The sequence below is a fragment of the Balaenoptera musculus genome, chromosome 9, assembly GCF_009873245.2.
Source record: "Balaenoptera musculus isolate JJ_BM4_2016_0621 chromosome 9, mBalMus1.pri.v3, whole genome shotgun sequence".
NCBI lineage: Eukaryota > Metazoa > Chordata > Mammalia > Artiodactyla > Balaenopteridae > Balaenoptera > Balaenoptera musculus.
This window is the reverse complement of record NC_045793.1, coordinates 98,462,019-98,478,981: the sequence shown is the minus strand read 5'-3', so window position 1 is coordinate 98,478,981 and position 16,963 is coordinate 98,462,019. Positions and strand designations below refer to the sequence as shown.

The 16,963-nt window shown below is 41.3% G+C and overlaps 1 protein-coding gene and 1 long non-coding RNA gene across 3 annotated transcripts; one reads left to right on the top strand and one right to left on the bottom strand.

The window, feature by feature from the left end:
- Positions 1 to 2,217: 2,217 nt before the first annotated feature.
- LOC118900622 lies at positions 2,218 to 3,460 on the bottom strand. The gene is made up of 3 exons (XR_005021173.1): positions 3,325 to 3,460; positions 2,943 to 3,055; positions 2,218 to 2,642 (listed from the first exon to the last, which is right to left on the bottom strand). It is a non-coding gene; the product is annotated as an uncharacterized LOC118900622 (long non-coding RNA).
- Positions 3,461 to 3,903: 443 nt separating this feature from the next.
- On the top strand, positions 3,904 to 14,831 carry LOC118900909 (histone H2A.V). 2 transcript variants are annotated; one of them, XM_036863767.1, is made up of 6 exons: positions 3,920 to 4,031; positions 6,616 to 6,624; positions 7,841 to 7,918; positions 10,080 to 10,193; positions 12,272 to 12,401; positions 13,602 to 14,831. In XM_036863767.1, exons 1-6 carry the CDS (start codon positions 4,029 to 4,031, stop codon positions 13,661 to 13,663), a joined length of 396 nt encoding a protein of 131 aa, XP_036719662.1. In that variant the 5' UTR covers positions 3,920 to 4,028; the 3' UTR covers positions 13,664 to 14,831. The 2 variants fall into 2 exon arrangements, with proteins under 2 accessions (XP_036719663.1, XP_036719662.1); XM_036863768.1 differs by lacking the exon at positions 6,616 to 6,624 and having other exon boundaries at positions 3,904 to 4,031; positions 13,602 to 14,804.
- The last annotated feature ends 2,132 nt before the right edge of the window (positions 14,832 to 16,963 follow it).

Here is a 16,963-nt window from a genome sequence, read left to right as displayed (position 1 = left end):
TGTCCTTTATTAGAGTGACTGGAATTTCTGTCTCTTAAAGACTTTATAATATTTGGGGGGAGTACTGCAGTGTTAAAGGGAAATTTAAAACTGAACACAGGGATTAAAAACTCCTGGAATCTATGTAATCATTAAGGCTCTCCTCTCTAAAGGCTAAAATACTTTTACTATACTGACAACACTGGCTGCCTATGCATAGGTAAAATGGATAACTGGAGAAGGGATGGGAAGAGTCTTTTCACTGTACAGCCTTTGTACCTTTAAATTTTTGTACATGTGAATATACTGCCCTATCAGAAAGTGACTAAATTTTTGCAGAGAAAAGCCATTGTCTTAGATCAGGCTTCCCAGCAGACTCTAATTGCCTTCAAGAAGTTTACTGTGATTCCACAGTAACACTCTTGGCAACATTACTATAAGAAAATGAAGGAAGCAGGATTAAGTAGAGGGAGAAGTTGAACTGCCATACAGTTCAAGCACTGGTGTTAATCACACAGAAAATTCTGGAGCTGGAATGGCCCTTCAGAGTTGTCCCAAATTAAGGTAAAGCAGCTGTGCAGTTATCCCACTTCCACCAGTCGTCGGAAGTAGGCTGCCCGCTGAAAAGGGGTTAACCTTGGGTGACGCAGCTCCTTCTGGCTGCGTACAATTCCGGGGAAGAGTCTACTGGGCAATGATCGGTCAACACTCTCAGGAGCCGAAGGAATAAGTGCCTCAGTTTTGAAAAGGGCTTTGGAACTCTGGACCATAGCTTATACTATACTGGTGGTTCTCACATTTTAGCGTGCACCAGAATCCCCTGCAGGGCTTGATGAGCCCCACCCCACTTTCTGATTCAGTAGGTGTGGGTTGGGGGTCAGAATCTGCATTTCTAACAAGTTCTAGGCGGTGCTGATGCTGCTGCCTAGGGACCACACTATGAGAACCATTCCACTGTATCTTCCTGGGTTGAATCCAGCAAAGCTGAATCATTTGTTAATGTTTGGTATTTATAATTTATAGATGCTAGTACCTAAGATTCTCTGGTTAGATGTTCTCCTTATGAGCTCATGCTGCCTTCTTTGCAACCCTAGTTCACTGTAAATTAGACTTTATTCACTAACACACTTGCTTTATAAAATAGTTAATAGGCAGTTTTTCTGTTTACAGATGCCAGAAAACTTCCATCCATTTTCCTTCAGTCTGTGGGCCTCAATATATTTCGTTCATCTCTAAACAGGATGTATAAATCACTAAAGGGATTACTATTTTCTGTGATGAGAACCAGTTTCTGTCAACCTGACTCCATTTTCATCAAATCTGAATCAATGACACGAAGGCTAAGGGGTAGAGAGTGGCAAGTGAGAAAATGAATTTCCTGTTAAGGAAAGAAGGTAACATTTATTGGATATTTATTACATGCTAGGTACAGTGCTAAATACTTTCTTATACATTACTGAATTAGTGCTCGGTCACAACCTGTAAAATAGGTATTGCTACTTTCAGTTTTACAAATGACAAAATAGATAATATTAAATCCCTCACCCAGACCACACAACCAGTAAGTAAAGGAGTCTGGATTCAAACTCAAGTCTTTCCACAGACCACAATGCCTATCTAAGTGGCTTAAAAATGAGTTAGTATTCTTTCTTTTCATTAGCCAAGTGACATTTTCACGGTACTAGGTACTGTACCAAGCAAAGAACGACAACCTAAAAAAAAGATTTCCGTGCGCCAAGGGAGACCAACACAATTCAGCATGACAAGGACTGATGACAGTAGAATACACGGGGTCATACAGGGCACTTAATCCAAATCAGGGATGTCAAGGAAGACATACTAAAGAAAGTGATGTCTGGGTTGGCCCTTGAAGGATAATTAAAAGTTAGCCAAGGAGAAGCTGAGATCTGAGGACTGTTTCAAGCAAAGGCATGTGCAAAGGCAAGATGGAGTTTCAGGGGTGGTAGGGAGAAGCAACAAAACATAAGATGAGCAGGGGCCAGAAAAAGGTAGGGCTTTCTATGCCATGCTAAGGGTTTGAATTTTGTTCTCAAGTCAGTGAGGTTAAAGGAAAATATAGTAAGATTTGTATTTTAGAAAGAGTGGAGGGTGCAATGAAGGAGGAAGAGAATAGGACATTAGTTAACAGGTTTTTGCACTGATCCAGGAGAAAAATGACAAAGGCTAAACTGAATCAGTGGCAATACACACAGCAAAAAAAAAAAAAAAAAGCCATATTTGATATTCAGGAAGTAGAGGGATCTGGTCAGAATTACAGCAGCCAAACTAGCCTGCTTTAAGTCCCTTCACAAGGGACAAGTCTTTCTCACTTCAAAAGCCTTTATACTTGCTCTTTCTTCGTGGAACACTGCTAAATTACACCCTTTCTAAATTCCATTTACTCTGCTTCTGTCTCTCAAAGCACTCTGTTTCTTCCCTTCCATGCACTTGCATTTCTTGTAATTCACACATCTGCCTGTTTACTTCTTTAACATCTGACCGCTGCTGTCAAGGACCGTTAGGGCAGGGACAGGTCTATTTTGCCAACCCCTGAATCCCCAATACCCAGCACAGCGCCTCCAAACAGTGCCAACACATCACTCGGTGACTGGTTGACGGTGAACTCACAGGTGGATGCCTTGGCGGACGTGTAATGCCAGTCACTAAGGCCAGAAACAGGAAAGGAGGGGCAGCGATTAACAGTGGTTACTGCTTACTGAATTAACTCCTAACTCCTCCACCTACTTGTCAGGTTTTCCATTCATCAGGGCACCCTGCTCTCTGCCTCCAACTTGACAGGCCCCTCCTTCCTCACGCTCGTCAACACCTTCACTCGCATTTTTCCAAACTCTTATTTAGAAGCTCAGCCCCTTCCTCTCCTCGAACTCAGGTTACATTTCCTTAAAGACTCTCTTCCGTGTCAGACAGAAGAGAAATCTCACTTTGGGACAGCATCTGCCCACCTGGTGATGCTTCTGAAATGCCCGCCTGGGGAAATCCCGCCAGAACCGAATCTCCGCGGGGACGGACGGCTCCGCACACCCGGAACGCTGCCCGGCGCGGTCAGTGCAGACAACTGTGAAAAGAAGCAAAGGTTTCAAACTGCAGCGGGTGAGAACTAGCCCCGAGCCCGGGCCTGGGCCCCGGCGACGGCGGGCTGTGCTGTCCCGGGGACAACCGGGCCCGCACGCCGCATGGTGAGGGGGGGGGTGGGCGGCTAGGGCAGCCAGGGGGAGCGGCCATGGGCAGGCAAGCCCTCCTTCGCGCCCGTCCCTCAACTTCGCAGAGGGAGCGGGGACACCGACCCCATTTCCGAGTTTCTTTCCTTTTCGTTGGGCGGCTAACCTAACGCCAGCGGGAAGGCGCTGAGGAGAAGGGCTGCCAGGCCCGGAAACAGTGCCCGCCGCGGAGCGAGTCCCCGCTAGCACGGAGAAACCCTCGGAATCTGTGAAAAGCAGCCAACAGAAGCAACGACAGCAACCGTTTCCTTCCCAAACAGGTCTCAGAAACCGCAGAGCCGATGCTGAGAAAGGGCGGGAAAGCCAAAGCCACCACCAATTTTTCCACCTATTGGCTAATCCCGCTGTCGTTCCCGCAGGCCCGCCTTCCTTGCTCGCGGGCGATGTTCTTACTGGCTGACTTCCGTCAGTCGTCCGCTCTCATTGGTCAGTCCCTCCGTTCGTCAGGCTCGGGCCTTGGAGACAGGCGGAGAGTGGCGTTTGGCTCCGCCCCCGGTCGCGCACAGGCGCGTCTGTGTTGGGTCGGAGGCTCCGCCTCCGCGTGCCGTGTGCAAAAACAAACAGCCGTTAGGGAGGAGGTGCTGTGGGGCGGGGTTTGGTTAGAAGGAGGCGCGCAATTGGGCGGTCGCCGGGGTTCAAACGAGCAAGGAGAGCGGGCATTGGTCGGGGTGGTGCGAGGCGGGCCCCGGTTATTGTCCGGGCTCCGGCGGCGGCGGCGGCGGCGGCGGTGGCGGCGGCGGTCGGTGCTGCTGGAGCGGCGGCGGCGGCGGCGGCGGCTCGGCGGGACCGAGGGCGGGAGCGGCCGAGACCATGGTGAAGTCTGTGGGGCGGCCGGGTGGGTGGCGGTGGCCGGGCGGCGCCGCTACCTGTTGAGGCGGCGGGCGTCAGGCGGGCGGGCGTCAGGCGACTACGACGACGGCTGGGCTGGCGTCAGGCGGCGGGGTTCCCCGCGGTCCCGGCCTCGCCCGCCGCGGCGCCGGCGCGAATTGAGGTGCGCGGGCCGAGGCCGGGTGGCCCTGAGCGGGACAACCCTGGCGGCTCTGCAGCACCTCCGCTGCCCCTGCCACCGACTTTGACTCTTGAATTGTGCGTTGGTAAAAAAAAAAAAAAAAAAAGTGCGGCTTTTTAGAAACGCGAGTAGAGGGAACTTGGCCCCTTGTGAAGCTGGGAGGGAAAGGCGCTGGAGGGTGGCCGTGCCCCGCGCGGGAGCGAAGCAGCGACGCCGAGGCGACGAGCAGTGTCCGCCCGAGCGCCCTCCGGAGACAGCCCTGCCCGGGGCTGAACCACAAACAGAAACTGTGGTTATTGTGACGTTCTCGCGTCTTAGACCTGGCTTCGACCCTGTGGATGGTCGCACCCCGTCTCTAACTTGTAGTTGTGCAGTTAACGGAAGCGCTTCCGCCGGCCGACTCAGGCACAGATTAGATATGCTCTGTCGACTGATTTGCTCGAGCGGATGATTCTCCTGGTCCTTGCTGGTGTCGAAGGTGTCACTCATTTAATTTCTAGCGACCTGCCACATATTGGCTGTCCCTTTACCAGCAGCTAAAAATACATGCACGATCGCATAAGCTAAAAATACAGGAGGCGTGGAGTTGTCATTCTTGTTTTGAGAATTTTGAACTTGAGGGGACGTGAGCATGTGTCTGTTGAACTGATATGCAAGTTTCTTGGCATCCAGTTTTCAACTTTTCCTGAATGAAATAACACTCCAGCTGGCCCCATAGGCGTATTTTCTACCGAGATGCTTAACCCAGGTTAATACTAACTCAGTTCTTAGAATCTAAAATTTTATGGTGCTTGTATTTTGTTTCTCAGTCAGTCATCAAACGTATTAAAATGAATGTGTGAAGTTGGAGGGTGTATATACAGAGTTTGAGGGGGTTGTGAAAAGAAGGTAATTATTTACTGTACAATTTTATATTCGCACAAGTTTGATTCCATAAGACTTTGTTTTTGTTAAGTATGAGAAATGTATCCGGAAACCACGGAAATAGTCATTTAACTTACAGAGTTTTTTTTTTTTTTAATGTTTTATTTATTTATTTATTTTTGGCTGCGTTGGGTCTTCGTTTCTGTGCGCAGGCTTTCTTTAGTTGCGGCGAGCGGGGGCTACTCTTCGTTGCGGTGCACGGGCTCGAGGCACGCGGGCTTCAGTAGTTGTGGCATGTGGGCTCAGTAGTTGTGGCGCACGGGCTTAGTTGCTCCGCGGTATGTGGGATCTTCCCGGACCAGGGCTCGAACCCGTGTCCCCTGCATTGGCAGGCGGATCCTTAACCACTGCGCCACCAGGGAAGTCCTAACTTACTGAGATTTTTTTAAAAAACTGATTTCATGTCTACTTCCTTAAAAAGCAAATAGGTTAAATAGCAAGTATGATGTATTTGAAGTGATAAAATTGCTTAAGAGCAGTAAATTGGGACGCCTGGGAAGTTTTGCAGTTGGTACCTTTTAATGGATAACTACTACTTATTTCATAATTCAGTCATAGACAGTGATTATAGTTTTAGACTCATGCAGCAATTGAGAGGTTTTTTTAATGTATTTACAGCAGGGCAAATAGAGCTGAATAGATTTATTTGAACAAGAAGTGAGAATATATGGTTACTCCCCCATATGGTTTTGGGAGATAAACATGCGGGGGGGGGGTGATTTTTAGCCTAAAAAGTATTTTAAGGAAACCATTACAAAGGGACAAAGGGGATGCCATTTCAAAGCTTACCTTCTGCTTCAAAAATATCCTCAAACAGCTAGCCAGTCATGTAAACTGATTTCTTTAACTAATTTTTCTTTTAACAGAGAAGAAATAATAGATTTAAGTAGTAAAATCAAACAGCCCAAAAGAGAATATTGGTTTCCCTCTCAAGTCAGATCCTTAGTATTTCGTCCCTAGAGGCAAATAACTTTTCTGATGTATTGTGTGACCTTCTAGAAATGTATATGTACACACACTCTACAGTACTCCACTTTATGTAAACAAAAGCTCACTGCACTTGCATATACCTTGCCTTTTACACAAATATGTTTTATGAGTTGTTCCTTATCAGCACATATCTGTAACTCATTTGTTGAAATGGCTGCATAATATCCCATTGCATGTATATACTGTGTCCTATTTGTGACCATTCATGTTATTTGAGAAATATTTCTTTTATATCAGTTGAAAGTAGTATTTGTTTAACCCCTTAAGAATGTTTGTATGTCTTTTTTTTTTTGTAAAATACACATAACAGTTGACCATTTTGCCATTTTTAAGTGTACCGCCAGTCATCTCCAGAACTTTTTCATCTTCCCAAATTGAAACTCTGTACCCATTAAATAGTAACTCTCCATTCTACCCCTTTCCCCAGCCTGTGGTGACCACCATTCTGCTTTTTGTTCCTATGATTTTGACTAGGTACCTCATGTAAGTGGAATCATACATATTTGTCCTTTTGCTTATTTCACTTAGCATAATGTCTTCAAGGTTTACCCATGTTGTGGCATGTATCAGAATTTCCTTCCTTTTTACAGCTGAATACTATTCTATTGTGTGTATGTACCACGATTTTGTTTATTCATTCTTCCATGGTGGACATTTAGGTTGTTTCTGCTTTTTAGCTATTGTTTATAATACTGATATGAACAAAATAGCAAATAGTATAGAAAATATCTGTTTGAGTCCCTGTTCTCAATTCCTTAGGTATGTGCCTAGAAGTGTAATTGCTAGATCATAGAGTAATTCTCTGTTTAATTTTTTTTTAAGATGCTTTTTTTCCTCCCCATAGAGCTAAGTTCTGAATATTTCTGTGGAAATGATACACACTGACATTTTTTAAAATGATTTTATTATGAAATACTTCTAGCATGAGAGTTATATTGACTTGATGAAGATTCTTCAGTCTGAAATTTGAAAAATATGTTCAAATTTTTAGAAATCTCATTTTTAAAAAGTATTTAAGGTTTGACCTTGTTTCTGTATAAATTAATAAATGGTGGACTTCCCTGGTGGTCCAGTGGTTAAGACTCCCCGCTTCCACTGCAGGGGCTGCAGGTTCAATCCCTGGTCGAGGAAGTTCCACATGCCGCAAGGTGCAGCCAAAAAAAAATGAACATCATCAGTTGTGGGACAAATAAATTATTAAAAATAAAATAAATGGTGATATAATACATGTATATTTAAAATTGAAGATCACCTAGATTTTTTTAACTACCTGAAGTAAAACTAGAAGAAATTTTATTTCCTAAGTTTAATTTTTTCTTTTTTTTAATTTTTATTGGGGTATAGTTGATTTACAATGTTGTGTTAATTTCAGGTGTACAGCAAAGTGAATCTGCTATACATATACATATATCCACTCTTTTTTAGATTGTTTTCCCATATAGGCCATTGCAGAGTATTGAGTAGAGTTTTCTGTGCTATATAGGAGGTCCTTATTAGTTCTCTGTTTTATATATAATAGTGTGTATATGTCAATCCCAATCCTCCAATTTATCCCTCCCCCCGCCTTACCCCCTGGGACCATAAGTTTATTTTCTACATCTGTAACTCTACTTCTGTTTTGTAGATAAGTTTATTTGTAGTCCTAAATAGTTTTGAAATAGCATTTTTGATTCTTCATCTGGAACTTTTTCCCACCTAGGCTGGAGGCAAAGCTGGAAAGGACAGTGGGAAGGCCAAGGCTAAGGCAGTGTCTCGCTCACAGAGAGCTGGGTTACAGGTAACATCCCTGCTGTTGTAATTCATTATTAAATTATTTTCTTTACTGTTACAATTCATGACTCATAGATGTTTCTTTAATTACAAAAGTGTACTTGTACTACTGGTCTTTGATAATGAGATTAATTGGTCAAAATATAAACCACAAAGCAACTGCTTTATTTATTTGTTTGTTTGTTTGTTTGGCTGCTCCGGGTCTTAGTTGCGGCACACGGGATCTTTTTTATTTGTGGTATGCGAACTCTTAGTTGCGGCATGTGGGATCCAGTTCCCTGACAAAGGATTGAACCCTGGGCCCTCTGCGTTGAGAGTGCAGAGTCTTAGCCACTGGACCACCAGGGAAGTCCTGCAACTCCCTTTTATATAATTTGTATTCTCTTCTAAACAAGGACAAGTTATGAAAAGATCTTAAATGAATTTGGTGATTTTGCTCTCTTAAAATCTATTATTTCTAGATTATAATTATGTTCCTAGTTCTTTTATAAATTGTATCAGATTGAAGTGAGTATGCTGTGGCTTTTATTTTAAAGAGTGTTTGTTGTGGTACATCGGCTTTCAGGATGAGAGAATAATGAACTGTCCACTGATCCTGTGAATCTTTCCCCAATACCTTCAAGTGTAGGTAGACTCAGTGATATACTCAAAGCACTAAATGGTTTCAAATTTTGTATATTTAAATTGTTGCAGCTTTAATCCACAAACTCAAAATTTTCTGGATGAGTAAGAATTATTCCCTACCTGTAAGAGATACTTTTTAAACAGGAAAGTTTGAAGTCCAGACTATAAGGTTAGGATTTTTATCTTCTTGGCAGTAGTGAGCCATTGAAAGTTTTTGAGGAAGAGGACAACATGATCTGGATGGTACTGAAGGAAGGGGGGGGGCGAGAACTTGTACTTGGTGGGTACGTTCTATATTTTAGAACATCATGCAAATCTCAATTAGAATTTATTTTGAAGTGTCCTTACTTTGAAGTGGGAGATGGGAGACAGATACAGGCTATTGCAGTGGTTTAGGAATAAGGTAATAACATACTTGAACTTGAGTGGGATGGAAAAGAATAGAAGGCTTGTGTATGCTCCCCAAAAATGGGAGGAGGGGTATGGGATTGAGAGGATGGTCAAAGAGAAGTTTCTCTAAGGCTTAGACCCTAAGGAGCAGAAGAGTTTGTAGTAGGGGCAAGTTATGAAATAATAAATTTAAGTGCAGTCGTCTTGAAGTTCCACTAAAACATCCATATGAAAATGTCCAAAAGTTGTAGATTTGAGTCTAGCTTTCCAAGAGAGGTGATCAAAAGAATTACAAATTTAAGGTCACTTATGTAAAATTGGTAGCTTGTGCTGTGGATAAGTTTCCTAAGTAGAGCATGAGGAAGGATCAAAAAGGCATTGGTGGACCCCTCACCATATTTGATATGGTATTTGAGTCAAAGAATGAAAAGACTGAGGAGTAGTCAGAGTTCGTATTAGAACTATGTAATTGCTTCGGCCTAAGAAGAAATGGTTTTTGAGGTTCTCTGTGTCAGACGACATAACATGCTGGTTACTGAGGATGCAGAAGGGAGTATGACATGGATCCTGGTCTCGGGGAGCTTAGAATTAGGGAAGGATGTAAACAAAACAATCATGCCTTTTCTCTTTAAGGATGCAATCTGGAAGTGGCTAGGAGATTTGGTAGTTAAAATGTTACTGCTCATCTTTCAGAATTGTGTTTAACAGAAGCCAAGTTTGCATTGGTAGAAAATGGGTGACAAGAAAGGGGTTTCAGGGTTTGCCTTTAAATCTTGCCTTTGGAAAGGAGATGTCTAGACTGTAACTGGAGGCAGTTGCTGTAGACACGTGGAGACGTTTTAAGTGAAGTGTGCAGAAGGAAAGGAGCCAGCGAAAAGGAAGCAATCGGAGCTGTTGAATGATGGAGCAGTAACAGGGTAAGGAAGGTCCTTAAGAAAGTTGGGAGTGGGGTTAGTCAAAGACACAGGCAAGTGGGATTAGGGAACTTTGGAGATGAGAAAGTGCCTATTCTCAGAAAGTAGAAAGAAAGGGTCACAATGAGAGAATGGTGTTGGTTTTTAGTTCATGCTTTACTCATATTATTCAGCCTTTGATTACATTCAGTGGTGTGATGTTAAGACTTCAGTGCTTCCCATTTGGATGGTCTCTTTCAGTTTCCCGTGGGCCGCATCCACAGACATTTGAAGACTCGCACCACAAGTCACGGAAGGGTCGGTGCCACTGCTGCAGTGTACAGTGCTGCAATTCTGGAGTACCTCACTGCTGAGGTTAGTGGGGGAAATGTTATATATGGGAATCCCAGATGTGTCCTGGACATAAATGGCTAAAACCCATGGAATATGGGTTTGAAATAAAAAAGACACACTCTTGTTAGTTTCTTTTAATAGCAGTTTTAGATGCATCTTATCAACCTATTACCTAGTACCAGTGTCAAATAGAACTTTGGTGTGCTCTTTTTTAAAGTTAAGTAAGGGTCAATGATCCATATTTTTAAGTGACGTGACAAACAAGTGTAAAGTAATTTAAATACCGTACTGCTAATTAAACGAACTCTGAAATACGTATATAATCGATAGGTGATATTTGTGAAGTTACAGCATAACTTTTTTTTTTTCTTTTTTTTTACAGCATAACTCTTAGTTAATAAAGATTTGAGGTGGGGCGAAGTCTTGGCAGTGTGATGATAACATATTTTTTAAATATCACAACTATATTATGATGATAACAAAATTTGGTAAAAGACCTAAGCAACCTTCTGGTTCTGTGCATGGTTGTATGCATAAAATGCTGTATCTTACTCAGTTTGACTTTTCAGGAAGATAAGTTAATTGGGCAAGAGTTCTTAATTCTTAGGTCATGGACTACCACTTCCTCCACTCTAATCCCTCCTAAGGAAAACAAAAGGGAAGCCATGAAACTCCTTCAACTACATTCCAAGCAAGGGAAGTAAGTTGAGTAGCAAGCAAGTCAACTGATAGAGATAGCCAATCTAATAGAAACGGGGAAGCTTCCTACTTGGGAAAGATGTGGTTGGGAGCTAGGTTGAAAGATTTTGCTTTAACCTGTGTGTTAATTATCACTGCTGTCATTTCATTAACCTTACCAAGTCATTTATTTTCCCATTGGAGGTTTAACATTGATAGTTTCAACTTCACTATGTCACAAGCAGGGATTTTGTGTTGGTAATGTTTTTGTATTGGTACTAGTTAAGAGCCTTTCTGCTTTATCACTCTTATACCAGTTTTTATTTGTTTACCTGCAGACTTTTCAGAAAGGTATGCATTTTGTTCACTCATGTAGAGGCATAGGCTTCTGGTTCAGAATTTTCAAGTCCCATCTAAACTCCCATTATCTTTATTCTTAGGAACTTTATGATTTTTTAGTTTAAGATTAAACAGTAATCATATACATAGATACATACATATGCAGTCAACGTGTATTTTCCAAATATTTAATTTTGGGGTTTTAGTCAATAATAGATGTAAAGAAAATACTGAAATCTAAGTTTAGGGGTAATCACTTTTCAACATTGGCTTCACACTAGGATCACTTATGAAGCTTTCAAAAGATACTGGTGCCAGGCCTCACCCCAGACCAGTCAGAGTTGCAAGGGAGAATGGAGTAGAGAGAGTACTGGTGGTTTTTAAAGCACGCTGATTGCTTTGGATGTACACCGAGGCTTCCCACCACTCTGTTTAAGTGAGGAGGTTCTGTGGAGTTATTTTTGTGTTACTTCCATCAAAGGTTTTATAATGCCAGTACAGTCTATGGAGGCAAAAAAAAAAAGAAAAATGCAATTTTATGGCCAACTGGGACTTTGAAATTTCTCTAGTTGAAAATTGCCCTTATAGAATAAAGGGCTTCTAGCTTATTGCCTACAGATTATAGGGCCCAGTGATGTTAAAAACTCTGAATAAGAAATTATTTTTAATTATATTTTAAAATTTTTCTAAAAGTGCTAAGCAATAAATTTCAGCTGTTAAGGGCCATGAAAAAATAGCCTACATGGGTATATTAAAATATATTTCTAGATGTTCACATTTATTGAACAGATTCTTGGCTAAGGGATATTATCCCTTGTCTTTATTTCTTTCTATAGAAGTAGATTTTTGCTCAAGTTTCCAGTTCTCTTGCAGAGAATGATATAAAAGGACCAATGAAGTAATAAGAGTTCTATAACAGCATTATAGAAATTTGGAAAAAATTTAGTGTTGGTTTATATATGTATCTTGTGTGTTTTGTGTGTAGATGCTGTAGTGATCTTTTTAGCTGTAATTGCAGGCCTAAAGCGAATCCTTAAACACTTCACCCTTGTTTGATGTGCTGTCTCACGGATGCTTTGTAGGTGCTGGAGCTGGCAGGTAATGCTTCCAAGGATCTCAAAGTTAAGCGGATCACTCCGCGCCACTTGCAACTTGCAATCCGTGGTGATGAAGAGTTGGATTCTCTTATCAAGGCTACCATAGCTGGGGGTGGTATGTATTATTTTTTCTTCAGCCTAGATTGTTAACTGGCCTAACTAATAGATAATTCAGATCGATGATCCAATACATTTGTATCACCAACTAGAGAACATAGAAACTTAAGTTCCAAAAGTGTTAAGTCTGACAGTTCTAGACTTCTTCTCATTATGATCTGAATAAATATTTCTTCTCCTTGTAGCCATATACAATGCTATTTTTATTTTAGCAAGTTCTTCATCTAAATTTCATATGTGAGACTTAAAACCTGGTGTTTAAAATATTTCCCATATCCTTTAAACTGTGTTTGAAAAATGATCTTGAGAAATTGCTTAATATGATGCTCTTGAAAGTCAGGGCTGAGATAATTGAATGAGTCAGGATCAGTGAAGGTGAGATATAAATTGGTGGTTCTTAATACTTTTTGGATCACATTTGGAGAACCTCTTGAAAGCTCTGGTTACTCTTCTCTAAAAAAAAGCACATAAAATCACACCATTTTACATACAGTTTTAGAGGGGGTTCCCAGGCCCCAAGGTGGGGACCCCTTGGTATAGATACTTTAACAGAATCAGAATGTGAAAGGGGACTTAAGTAAATTTCGTTCTTTTTTTAAAAGCCTTTTTGTTTGTTTGTTTTTTATATTAATTTATTTATTTTTGGCTGCATTGGTCTTGTTGCTGCTTGTGGGCTTTCTCTAGTTGCAGCAAGCGGGGGCTACTCTTCGTTGCGGTGTGCGGGCTTCTCATTGCCGTGGCTTCTCTTGTTGCGGAGCATGGGCTCTAGGCGCATGGGCTCAGTAGTTGTGGCACGTGGGCTCAGTAGTTGTGGCTCGCAGGCTCTAGAGTGCAGGCTCAGTAGTTGTGGTGCACGGGATTAGTTGCTCTGCGCCATGTGGGATCTTCCCGTATCAGGGCTTGAACCTGTGTCCCCTGCATTGGCAGGCGGATGCTTAACCACTGTGCCCCCAGGGAAGTCCTCATTCTTTATATAATTGCTTTTTGGGGTTGAAGCCCTAAAGTGGTAAGATATAGCCAGTTTAGGGACTTCCCTGGCAGTCCAGTGGTTAAGACTCCACGCTTCCAGGGGGCACGGGTTCAGTCCCTGCTTGGGGAACTAAAGATCCCACATGCCTCTCAGTGCAGCCAAAAAAAAAAAAGATAAAGCCAGCTTAAAGTTTTTCTACTAATACTGTTTCTTTTCATTTCATTCTAGGTGTGATCCCTCACATCCACAAGTCTCTGATTGGAAAGAAGGGACAGCAGAAAACTGCTTAGAGAGTTGTTTTTAACCAACCCTCTTCCTCCCGTCATTGTACTGTAACTGGGACAGAAGAAATAATGAGGATGTGTGGAATTTTTAAACAGTTAAGTGGAAAAGCATAGACAATTACTGTAGACATGAAAAAGAAACATTTGTATGTTCTTAGACTCGAAGTTTGATAAAAATACCTTTTCATGTGGCAACAGTTGTGTGTTGATTGGCTAGGTTTCTCCCATGTGTTTTATACAGAAATGGAATTGATAAACCATTTTTTAAAAAAATGATTTGTCTCAAAACCGTTCTGTTTGTGCTGTGTTGAAAATATTTTGCTCATACTTCAAAATTTTTTAAATTTCAAATTGGTTATATATTCAGAAAAATCTTAAAACAGAAATTGGGAATCTACTGCTATCATGATTGATACCATATTATATTGAATCTTGGCTGCTACCTGTTAGTAGTAGGCAGCAATTATTTTACATACCACTAAAGAAAAAAACTGCCAATTAAACCATAATATGCCGTCAATTATGAGATGCATCCCAATTTCAGAGATGTTAGAGTATGAAAACATGCATTTAGAATTGATGAAATAGGATAGTGGAATTATTTGAATTATTTAATGAGCACTTACTATGTGGCAAGCCCTGTGCTAAGAGCTTTATTGATGAAGAAATTTTATTACCCCCATTTTAAAGATGTAGAACCTGAGGCTCACAGAAGTTAAATGGCTTGCCAGAAAACATTTATCTAATAGTTAGAAAAGGGCAGAACTAGGATATAAACCTAGATTTGGCTGACTCCAGAGCCCACACCCTTAACTAGAATTGAAGTTAAGGTTATCACAGTTGTCTGCTTTTGGCTTAAAATTCCAGCTTTTAGTGATCTTTTATTGATACAGTAACATTCAGTAATTTGTACAATATTTTAAAAATTATTTTTGTTTGTCAGTTTCTGAGTAACTTGTAAGATTTAAGTTAATGTATCAGTTAACGGTCCATCAGAAAATTATATTTTTCTGCAAGTCTGGAAGTCTTCATTAAAAATGGAAATTCTTAATGTTTTATAATACAACAGTATCAAAACAAAACTCTCATTTTAAAAAACTTATTTTATTATGGAAATTTTCAAAAATAAAGAGAATAGTATAATGAACTCCCGTGTACTCATCCTGCAACTTCAGCAGTTATCCTGTGGTCAGTTTTGTTTTACCTGTATCCCCAACCTGAACCCTCATCCCAGTTGATTGGTTTGAATCCCATTCCAGGCATGATTTATTTTCATGTCCACATACTTAAGCATGTGTCTCTAAAGCTGGGGTACCTTTTAGACCATAACCACAATACCATTGTCTTAAGACAGCTAACACATTTTATAATAACAAATATCCAGTCAGTATTCAGATTTCTGATTGTTTCATAATTTTACAGTTGGTTTGTTTGAATCAGGATCCAGACACTATGTCTTACATTTTACTAATAGCTCTTAAATTTCTTTTTAATCTGTAGGTTTCTTTTTTATTATTATTATAATTTAATTTTTGAAGAAACTGAGTTGTTTGTCCTATAGGATTGTCTCTAAGTGTGGATTTTACTGAATCTTGGCACATATTTTGAAGAAGCTTCTATATTGAAAGGATCTACGATTATCCATGTGTGAAGTTTTAGTAGTTTTTAGAAACCAAAGAAGCAACAGAAAAGAAGGCAAAATAACCTATCAGAGAATAGGGTCTTGTACTAGAGTTTTCTAGATAATTGCTTCAAATATCTGTTTCCTTTTGGTAGTGTAATTATTTGCTTCCTACTGTGTTCCCAGGATTGTATTTTTGTTTTTTTTTGTTTTTTTTTTTTTAATTTTAAAGCTACTTTATTTATTTATTTATTTATTTATTTATGGCTGTGTTGGGTCTTCAGTTCGTGCGAGGGCTTTCTCCAGTTGCGGCAAGCGGGGGCCACTCTTCATCGCGGTGCACGGGCCTTTCACTATCGCGACCCCTCCCGTTGCGGGGCACAGGCTCCAGACGCGCAAGCTCAGTAGTTGTGGCTCACAGGCCCAGCTACTCCGTGACATGTGGGATCTTCCCAGACCAGGGCTCGAACCCGTGTTCCCTGCATTAGCAGGCAGATTCTCAACCACTGCGCCACCAGGGAAGCCCTATTTTTGTTTTCTGATGGAAAAAAATAGAACAACTGGGCCATGTGCTCTGGGCCTCACCCCCACATTTGGTCCATCTTGCTTCACCTATACACCCCTTCCTCCTGCTGGCTTTTTTTAAAGCATGTCCCAGCCATCATATTGCACCTGTAATACCTTAATAGGTAACTCTAAAAGAAAGCTTTAAAAAGAGGGCTTTTTATATTTTAAAAAAGACAGTACCTCATTGTGGTTTTGATTTGCATTTCCCCGATTATTAGTGATGTTGAGCATCATTCCATGTGCCTGTTGGCCATCTGTATGTCTTCAAACAAATGTCTATTCAGATCCTCTGTCCATTTTTAATTGGACTTTTTTTTTGCTACTGAGTCATTTGAGTTATTTTTATATATTTTGGATATTAACCCCCTATGAGATACATGATTTTCAAATATTTACTCCCATTCCGTAGGTTGCCTTTTTTTCTTCTTTTTTAGTTATTTGTTTGGCTGCATCAGGTCTTATTTGCAGCACACGGGATCTTTTGTTGCAGCGCGTGAGCTTCTCTGTAGTTGTGGTGTGCGGGCTCAGTAGTTGCGGCACATGGGGCTCTCTAGTTGTGGCGTGCAGCTCTCTAGTTGTGGTACACAGGCTCTAGATCCCACAGGCCTAGTTGCCCCACGTCATGTGGGATCCTAGTTCCCCAACCAGGAATCGAACCTGCGTCCCCAGGCAGACTCCTAACCACTGGACCACCAGGGAAGTCCCCGTAGGTTGCCTTTTTATTTTTTTGATAGTACATTTTATTATGAAAAATTTTTACTATGCAGAAAAGTTAACTATACAGTGAATAATTCTTAACACTTACCACCTAGATTCTACAATTAATATTTTACTACATTTGTTTTATAACATCTATTCGTCTGTGAGATGGCTCTCATTTGCCTGCTGTTTTTATTCTCTGCTTGTCCAGTTATTTCTTGTTAGAGAAGTTCTTAGACCAGATCATGTTGTTCATTATATTAGATGATTGAGGGACTTCACTGGTGGCGCAGTGGATAAGAATCCGCCTGCTAATGCAGGGGACACAGGTTCGAGCCCTGGTCCGGGAAGATCCCACATGCCATGGAACAACTAAGCCTGTGCGCCACAACTAAGCCTGTGCTCTAGAGCCCGCGAGC